The sequence below is a fragment of the Priapulus caudatus genome, unplaced genomic scaffold (genome assembly GCF_000485595.1).
Source record: "Priapulus caudatus unplaced genomic scaffold, Priapulus_caudatus-5.0.1 Scaffold434, whole genome shotgun sequence".
Lineage (NCBI taxonomy): Eukaryota > Metazoa > Priapulida > Priapulimorpha > Priapulimorphida > Priapulidae > Priapulus > Priapulus caudatus.
In genome coordinates, this window is record NW_014577495.1 from 14,200 (window position 1) to 23,699 (window position 9,500).

The following is a 9,500-nucleotide window of genomic DNA, read 5'->3' on the forward strand; positions in this document are numbered from 1 at the left end:
CATAATAGCAGCATGGCTGTGTACGAGTGTGTGACAGCTGTGTAGTCAGTCAGGCCAGCTGCCCCCCTGCTCGGTACTAACAAGCACGGGGGTGGTGGGGGAGGGGAGGCAGGGGGAGGCAGGGAGGGCGTGCCTACACCGTGGTGGTGCGGAACGGACTACGGACGAGCGTGGCTCTGCGGGACCGCCGGTATTGTTTCATCGTCTTTACTCGGGCCTCCCCTCATTACAAAGACCCGTAATTAAACCCCCGCGCGTGTGTGCGGGCAGGCGTGAGGTGTCGAGCGTGGCGCGCGCCCGCTTGCTATTTCTGGAAGGAGTAAAACAAAGGCTCGACCGCCTCCCGCCACGCGTCTTACACAGGTCGGCTGCTCTCACCGCGAACTTCAGCTGAACCGTCGGGGCGAACCGCGAGTAGTGACTGTGAGTGGTTCTGTGAGTCTCTCTATCTCGCACCCACACACGCACGAACGCACACACCCGTACGCACACACGTACGTTCGATAACACACACGCACGCGCGCGCGTACACACATTCTCTCTATGTTCGTTTAAATGTGTGTGTGTGTGTGCACGCGTGTTAGTATGCGCGTTGTTGCATGTGTGTGTGCGCGCGCGCGCGTGTGTGCGTGTGTGCGTGTGTGTGTGCGCGCGCGCGCGTGTGTATGCGCGAGGGCGTGTGTGTATGTATGTGTGTGCGTGCGTGCGTGCGTGCGTGTGTGTGTGTATGAGAGTATGTGCTAGGACCGTTCTACTCGGTCGCACATATCGCTCGCACTCACATCACACAAACTATATCTGAACTATTGCCCGCTATTCATGAGCATGATACAATAATAGACCTGTCAACTCAACACAGTACGCTAGCAGACATGTAATAAAATCCATTCCTACCAAGATGGACACATCGACCGATAGTGAGAGAATTAAAGATCGAGAGTCCAAGTCATCAATACAAGTTTGATTTCTTCATGAATTTCAAACCGAGTTAATATTTCAGGACAGGAAACAGATAGCACAACGCAAAACACAAAAGCTGACGGAACCACTAACACACCACAACATAACTGGATGCAAAAGGTGTAGCGTACTCATACACATTTAACTGTAATTAGCATGCAAACTATTTTCATTTCCAAAACACATTTCCCGTCGGTCGGATCATGGTTTCTACGGGCAAGCTAAAGATTGTACGACAAACACCCACATCGGCTTATTCTGTTCTCACGATCGTTATCAATACACAGGATGTTGAGCTTTTAATATAGAACTCAGCAGCTGATAGCACAGTAAATGTTTAGCACTCCATGGCTCTGTGTTTACAAGTTTCCTGCTCTTACAGGCAGAGGACGAGCATCTATTCTTGACCGTAAAGAGATGTTTACAAGTTCGCTGCTCCCACAGCCACAGGCAGAGCAGAAACACATCTATTCCTGACTGACGAGTATGGATGTTGACAACTTCATTTCCCTTACACAGACAGAGGAAGACCAGTGGCTATTTATGCGTGAGACATGTTTACAAGTTTCCTGGCCTGGTGGACGGAGCGGCCAGTTGCTATTTCTAACTGTCATAATATTTACATCTTCCCACAACTTGACAAGTTTACATGATACACCATATACGTATTAATTTTGCAATAGGCGATTACATTATTAGTTTAGCATAGACGGCACACTTGTATTTCAGAAATATTTACAAGTCTAAGTTCTTTTATTACTCTAATAGCGCAATAGTCATAGCAAGTGGAGTGATTCTACCAAAACACCAGTAAACTAATGCTAAACCAGATAAATTAACGTCTGGGTTAGCTCTAGGACTATAGCCCGCGTACAGTTGCCGCAGGCTACGTCTGAGTATGCCTGGTAGGGCGTGAGCTCGTGCAGGCGCTTGAGTGTAATTCAGTAGCTATGCCGTCGTACGCGCCATGGTTAACACCTATGTACTCTAACAACAGATCAAGAGCGTACGTAGTGATCAAGGTAGTATCAAGGTGTAGTGATGTAGTGTGTAGAAGATGTATGTATGTGTGTAGTGTATGTGTATAGTGTATGTGTGTAGAAGATGTAGTGAGTGGTGAGAGATGGGGAGGGGGAGAGGTAATCATTATTATACTGTCTCCATGCTATTAATAGTCCTCATCAACACTAGCCACACGATGCATGAGCTGCCCCGCACATAACGTGCTAATCTCTGTCTAACTTGTTTAACTCTGTCTAATTAAGTTTTTTCATGATGCCAGCAAATAACAACGTTTGTAAGGGGAAGGAATATGCGAGAAAGGCGGAAGGGAGGGAGAGGGATTGAGAGAGCAACAGAGTGGGAAGGAAGGGAGGGAGGCAGAGAGACACAGAGAGAGAGAAAGCGAAAAAGAGAGAAAGAGAGAGAGAGAGAGAGAGAGAGAGAGAGAGAGAGAGAGAGAGAGAGAGAGAGAGGGGGAGTGTGAGAAAGAGAGACTAAAAGAACAAGAAACAGAGAAAGAATATCTCTAGATGGTTAACCACATGTATCAGAGATGTATTCCGGAATGTTCAAAGGATTATGCTGTCACTGTAAAGAAATGAGGAAGCTGGGGTGCTTAGCATGCCTCCACACCACTGTCTTAGGAAGTGCTGTTGCAATCATATATACATGCACATATGCACGCACATGCACACATTCAGCGAGTAGAATTTGTAAGTCAAATAAAAATGCACCGTTCTGTATACCTAGATATAGCCCTTCGCTAGCTGGGACATCTGTACTTTGCCCTGTATTATTAGAGGTGGTGCATCTGAGTTCTGGGGGGGGGGGGGTGTACCTGAGGTAAGCTGGGGTATGTGAGTTGTGTATCAAGGGCAGGTACAGGCCCAATCCTAGTTTAGCACTTTTAGCAGCCATGCTTAGATTAGCACATATGCGAACTATATATACCGGGGTCACAAACTAGGATAGAGCACAGGTACCTGAGTTCAGGAGCTTTGTTGAGAGCCTGAAGTAGGTGTACATCCAGTAGTGGTGATGTTATGAGTTACAGAGGAGAGGTTTACGAGTTAGATGCATGGTTTTTATTTGGTATGGGAGGGGGGTATAAGTTAGTGGAGAGGCGGAGTCTATGAGTTCGGGGAGAAGTATAAGTTAGGTGGCAGGGTACATGAGTTAGGAGAAGGGAATATATGTATTAGGGATGAGGACACCAGATTACTAACTACAATGACACTCTACCAGAGTTGATATGCTATAAGTATAACATTCTGCACTAGCGTTGGTAAACGGGGCAAAGGTAGCACAATGTTCGATTCACGACGATTGGTACAGAAACAACAAAATGACCGACATACTTCATTACTTGAACTAGCTTACAGAGACAACCGTAACAAGAGTAACACTACAAGTAAAGTGATAAACACTGTATAGTGCATAACTAACGTAACTAACTGTTACGTGCTGCACAGCGACAAAGTCAGAGCGAAAACCAAAACCAGTGGAGAACACTTACACAAGAATTTATACAGCCACATAGCCGTGTGCTCCATGCCTTGTCCACTGCCTCGTGTATGCACGTGTACGTTATATCGCAGAAGACTGCTTAACAAGCTACACCCGCCATTTTTGACAATCGGCCTGCTAGAATGCGCTTAAATCACAGAAATTCCTCAAATATCCATGCGAAACGATCCTTCTAATGTTACCCGGCAAAAAGGTGGCAGGGCCAACCCTTGGCGGCTGCGCTGATTGGCTTCAGCAAGTTTAATGTGCAGACAGGCTGCATTTGTTGACACCACGGGTGAGTCATGTTAGACGAACCCTCTCTCTCTCGCTGTACGCTCGTCGATCTGTTGCTGCAGCCAATCAGCCCGGAGTTGTAACTGATTAAAAACGGTGAGTTGTGGAAAGTGCGGCGGCGAGTTAAGCACCATGTTGTATATATACATATACTTATAGTCATAAGTCAATAGATGCGTGTGTGCTGTACTGTAGCTGCAGGTGCGGACTTGTTCTTGCTGCCAGTGGACAAATGTAGTCCGAGTTTCCTCTGACCAATGCCCACACCAACGATTTTTGTTGAATTTGGTTTGATCAAACCCCACGCCAATCCACCAAAAATCGTCAGTGTGGGTTGCCATTGGCATTGCCATTGGCATTGACAGGTCAGCGGAAACTCGGACTAGACAAAATCGTAATTTCAATCCATTCTACAAAATAAAATACGGAGGAACGTGTATAATACGCACCAGACAATAATCCCATCGTACTTCTTGCTGCACCCATGACTTTTGTCTAAATGGCTAAACGAGACATTGTTGATTATCCCAAATTTCAATCATATCTAGTACAGAAGAAGCGAAATATGTGGAGATTGAAGGTCTCTGTTGATACGATTCTACAGTACAGGATATCCGCTAACACGCGATGACCTCTCTTTCAAATTCTGTGGTTGTGATTTAGTTGTTTTAGATGCTAATTCTTATTACATTATTACCTACAGTGGTTCATTGTAAAAAAAATCATGAATGATGAAGCACGAAGAGTACTTTTTCCCGGAATTGCCTGACTTGAGCAGAAATAAATTTTATGCATAAGAAAATGAAAAAAGGAATGTAGTTCCTCGTCTGTCCACTGTTTTCCAAATGGCGCTGCTCTCTTCGACCATGGCGGACTCCACGAAGTTACAGAAATACTTCCAAACACACAACAGAACAAGAGATTTTTCAGCACACGCTGCCAAGGTTCATAGTGTAGCTTGGAGCTGCGATGGACGCAAGCTCGCTTCTGGCTCATTTGATAAAACTGTCAGTTTATTTCTTCTTGAGCGGGAAAGATTGGTAAGAGTTTGTTCTGTTTTGTTTCAACAACAACAGTTTTGTTTCAAATCACCCGGTCATCCTTTTAAGTTTTAGTTTTAACATACTTTACATAGCACCATATATCATGTGTATTAGCCTCATAACCTCATAAAGATTAGGCCTAGTCGTCAAAGTTCAAGGGACTATATCAAAGACGGAATATGATAAGCATCCATAATCCATATATGTGTTCATGCTCATAGTCACAATGACAGGCACTTGGAACGTCACACAAAGCCTGACGAAATTCTCCCGTTCGCTCGTTGCGCAGTTTATGTTAAATGGCTCACATGTACAATGGCTATAGCCTATAGGCAGTGGCACTGCATTTTTGGAAACTACCACCACGCTGTTTCACAACTTCCCAGTTGTGAGGCCCCCATCAAAGCACGCCAGTGAGCGGTTGCAGAAACGTTGGGGCGCGTGTGGTCGGCGCAAAAATGTAGGTCAACAAAGAGCGGCCGGTGGGTGTTTTCCTGACTTCGGACAGCATTTACATAAACCTGCGGGGCAACGGGAGGTAACGCGAGAATTTTGTCAGAGCGATTTGTGGGATTTTGCCGATGAGCAGCAGCTCGGTTACGAACACAGACATATTTTCAAAGTGACACACTGTTTCAAACTAGAAACAAGATGGAGTAGAAATGGTTGAATATTTGTGTGTGTATTTGTATGAAATTCAATGCGAGGCATCGGAGCGAATTGCAGCACGCTTCTCTACGTGCTATATAATTATTGTGTCACGTGGGTGGCAGCTAGTAGGTGTGTGTACGTTGTGTTTGCAGATGGAGCACTTTGACCGCAGATTTAAGGTGATTATAGCGCGAAATAGAGTAGAGAAACATTAAGACTTTGGTAAGTAAATACATTTAGTGTTTTATTCACCTTTTCTTTTTTTATTTGAGATGTTCCAAGTGCCTGTGGTTCATATGTCATAGTTTTAATGAAGACATATATACACTATTCAGTACAGTTGATTGAACAAGAATCTAAGATTTCTAGTAATATTAGTAGTATGTTTATGTACGTTCATCATGCGATATATACACTACTAGTCTAGTATTAACTTACGCTTTGGGTGCAAGTATAAGCACTGACAGAGTAGTAGTTCACCATGTTAAGGATACTCTCCACGTTTGTGCACGGGTAATTGCTCTAAGTGAAGATTAAACGTTTAATTGGCGAATGAATCGAATCAAATCACTTGTTATAATTTTATAGAGGAGATATATTCTCTAAGCTCAAGGCCAAAAAATATGAAAATTTCCAGCACCTATAATTAATGTTAACCACACAAATTTGAATTTTTATGTAAAAATGGTATTTTTGATATTTCCCAACTACCAGAAGAGTGAGGATACAAAATTTTTTGCCAACATGTTAAGCACAATATGGACCAAAAATAGCGCGTGCAGGATTTTCTTAATTTACATATTTACGCAGAAAAACTCGAAAAAAACTGCTTAAAAATCAAGTTGTGTGAAAAAATAGATATTTTAGCGAAATAGAAAAAACAAAAAAGCGGAGAAGAAAAACAGTAAGGAAGTATAAAAGAAAGAGAAAGTCAAAAGAAAAATAGAAAAAAGAGACAGAAAAAATAATTTAAAGAAGGAAGAGAGAAAAAAAAAAAATAAAAAGTAGAAGGAAAAAAAAGAAATTAAAAAGAAAAGGAGAAAAAAAAAAAAAGAGAGGAAGAAAGAAAGTAAGAAGAAAATAAAAAAAAGAAAAGAAAGAAAAAAAAAGAGGAAGAATTAAAAAAGAAGAAAAAGAAGAAGAAACAAGGAGAAAATAAGAGAAAAGAAAAACGAAGAAGAGAAAAAAAAAAAAAAAAAGAGAGAAGAAAAAAAAAAAATAAGTAAAAAAAGAAAAAAAAAAAAAGAAGAAAATAAAAAAAAAAAAAAAAAAGAAAGAATAAAAATTAACAAAGAGGGCCAAAAGAAGAAGAGGGCGCATAAGCTAATAAAGTACGGCCTTAATACAATCCCTGAACGCGCTTTTTACCAGCAAAATGTTAACCGCATTAAAACGAGTGCTAAAATTAAATTAATCCGAGTTGTAAATCACAGAGAAATATCATTTATAACATCGGCTACTATGTCAGAATTCGAATAAACGAGAATCATCGTTTTTCTAATTTTTCACAATGAGTGACCGCGCTGTGTGGAAAATGGTGAACGTATGGGATATAGTCTATTGTAGTACTTACTGCGACATATCCGTGACTGACTGACACCAACTAAATTGGTAAAATGTCCAGCACCTTGAAGAAATTCTGAGAAATTAACGAGGTTACCATCGCAAAACGCGCGAACTCCGCTTATCCTGACGTCACAGAAGCTAATATCAAACAAAACCGCGCTACTACACTACATCTACAGATAAGGTGTGTTGCATGTCGAGGTGTTAGAACTATTTTGGGCGTGGGATACTTGTTGATCAACTAGAGATGTACATGATGTACATGAATAATGTAAATGGACAGCTTAGGCAGGGTATGACACTGAATGATAACTGCTTATTTATTACTAGTGAATATCTGGTTTGTATCCTGACTGCTGACGTCATAATGACGTCAGCCGCTGCTTACTACATGTACGGGGGCAAGCAAAAACCGCTTCTGAGGGTTCGTTCACATGTACCGTTATATGGAGAATGAGCATTGTACACAGGGTGGGACGATAGTGTTTACACAGTGCGAATAAAGTTGAAAACGAAAAATCGATAAAATTTCATGCACAACGTGGAGAGTATCCTTAACGTGCGAATCCCCCGTGAGTCATGACTCGAATGACCATGTAAAATCCCCTCTCCGTGAATTAGGCAGGGATGAGATTTCCCGCCGGATCGCGCGAAATCCGCGGATTTGAGCAGTCCCAGGGCGTCGATTTTGTGAAACGTCTAATTCGTTGAAGAAAGATTGGAGGGGGGTAATAATGTAACAATTTAAATTATATACGCCTCAACAGCACGCTGACTGTAGACTGTAGAGTGTAAGATCAGTAGGCTACAGCGAAAGTATACATGTATCTGTTTTGCGTACGCAGGAAAAGAAAATCCTCGTTCACAGGCCTAGGCAGTAGAGGGTGCCAGACATTTGAGGTAGCTGATCACGTAAAAACGCCATGCCTGCCCCTGGGGGCCGGTTTACCAATGTTGCGCGTGCCATGTTGTGTACATGACTATCGCACTGATTGTTCCATTCGCAATTGTGTTTTTTCAATTCAAATCTGTCGCCAGCACAAGGCACGCTTATGTCTGAGTAAAACAATGCACGACGGTGAAACAACAGAAAAATATTCATCAGAAAAAATATCCATTTAGAAAAATATCATAAAAAAAAGCAGAAAATTATGTCAGTCCCATTAATAAAAAAACTTGCCCTATTTTCAGCCCCCGATTCCTATTATTATAGTTCGTTTGTACCTTTTGACAACTGAAAAAGCGTGATTCAGAGAGTCTCCTATCAATTTGTTCAGAATAGCTAGAATGCACCAAATTGCACAATTTCTTTATAAAATTCCGGGGGGGCAATGCCCCGCCGGACTCCCCCTAAGCATGGCGATAACCTTACGGTTCCTCGCATTGCTTCGCTCCTCTGTTTGTTAAGTACAATTTCAGCTGAAAATTAAATTACCCAATCTCACCGCTGAATAGGGATGAAAAAGAACCATAGATGATGCGAAATATGGGCAGTGGCCACCCCCAGTGTCAACAAATAGATCTGCTTGGTGTAATACTATAGTGCTAACTAGTGAGTAAGAATTCTATTTCCCAACAATGCAGCTTAATGGATTGTGACCCAGTGCTGAAACATGCGGATGCAGATGAAATATTAAATCTTACACATCCTGCAGCTGTCATTTTACATCTGTGTACCTTTCTGCAGACTCGTGTAGTCAGTACCTATCATTTTATAAGGTTGGAAGATATAACATGATGGGTGTGGCTCTGTAAGTCATTGTTCAATACACACTTTAACCAAATGGTTGCCATTTGATGATCATAGAGTAAAGACCATACATTCCGAGGCCATGCAGACAGTGTTGATCAGCTGTGTTGGCATCCCACTCATCCTGAGCTTTTAGCTACTGCCAGTGGCGACCGGTCTGTACGGATATGGGATGCCCGTACCTCAAAGTGTGTGGCTGTCGTTAACACAAAAGGTAACTGTAATCTCATTTATACATAGAATAATGTAGATAAATGGTTTACCTTAAATGACAATTTGACTACAAGTTTTAGCAATTGATGTATGTTTACTGTAATTGGGAAACATTGAGATTTGGCCCCATTGCCTGTGCTTTTCATCATTGTAATCCCCCAGGTTGAGCTACTTCAGTATTTGTTATTGTGTTTGTGTTGTGATTATTAGGTGAAAACATCAACATATGTTGGTCACCGGATGGCTCGACGATAGCCGTTGGAAACAAAGAGGACTTGGTGACATTTATTGATACAAAATATTACAGGTACCAATTTTACACTTTTCTACACTGAGAAGAATTAGTGACAATATTGCTAAATCTGTCTATCTATCTATCTGCTGTCTGTCTGTTTGCCTGCCTGCCTGACTACCTGCCTGCCTACCTGCCTGCCTACCTACCTGCCTGCTTACCTACCTACCTACCTACCTACTTAGCTAGATAGGTAGCTAGTCATCTAAATAGCCATCTA

At 42.1% G+C, this 9,500-nt stretch overlaps 1 protein-coding gene across 1 annotated transcript in view; it reads left to right on the plus strand.

The window, feature by feature from the left end:
* Window positions 1–4,596: 4,596 nt before the first annotated feature.
* Window positions 4,597–9,500, plus strand: part of LOC106810341 (THO complex subunit 3-like) — a 7,648-nt gene continuing 2,744 nt past the window's right edge. The window contains exons 1-3 of the mRNA XM_014813654.1: window positions 4,597–4,805; window positions 8,833–8,989; window positions 9,199–9,295. Of these exons, the coding sequence (XP_014669140.1) occupies window positions 4,611–4,805; window positions 8,833–8,989; window positions 9,199–9,295 (449 nt within the window). The 5' untranslated portion in view covers window positions 4,597–4,610. The remainder of the gene's footprint in view (window positions 4,806–8,832; window positions 8,990–9,198; window positions 9,296–9,500) is intronic.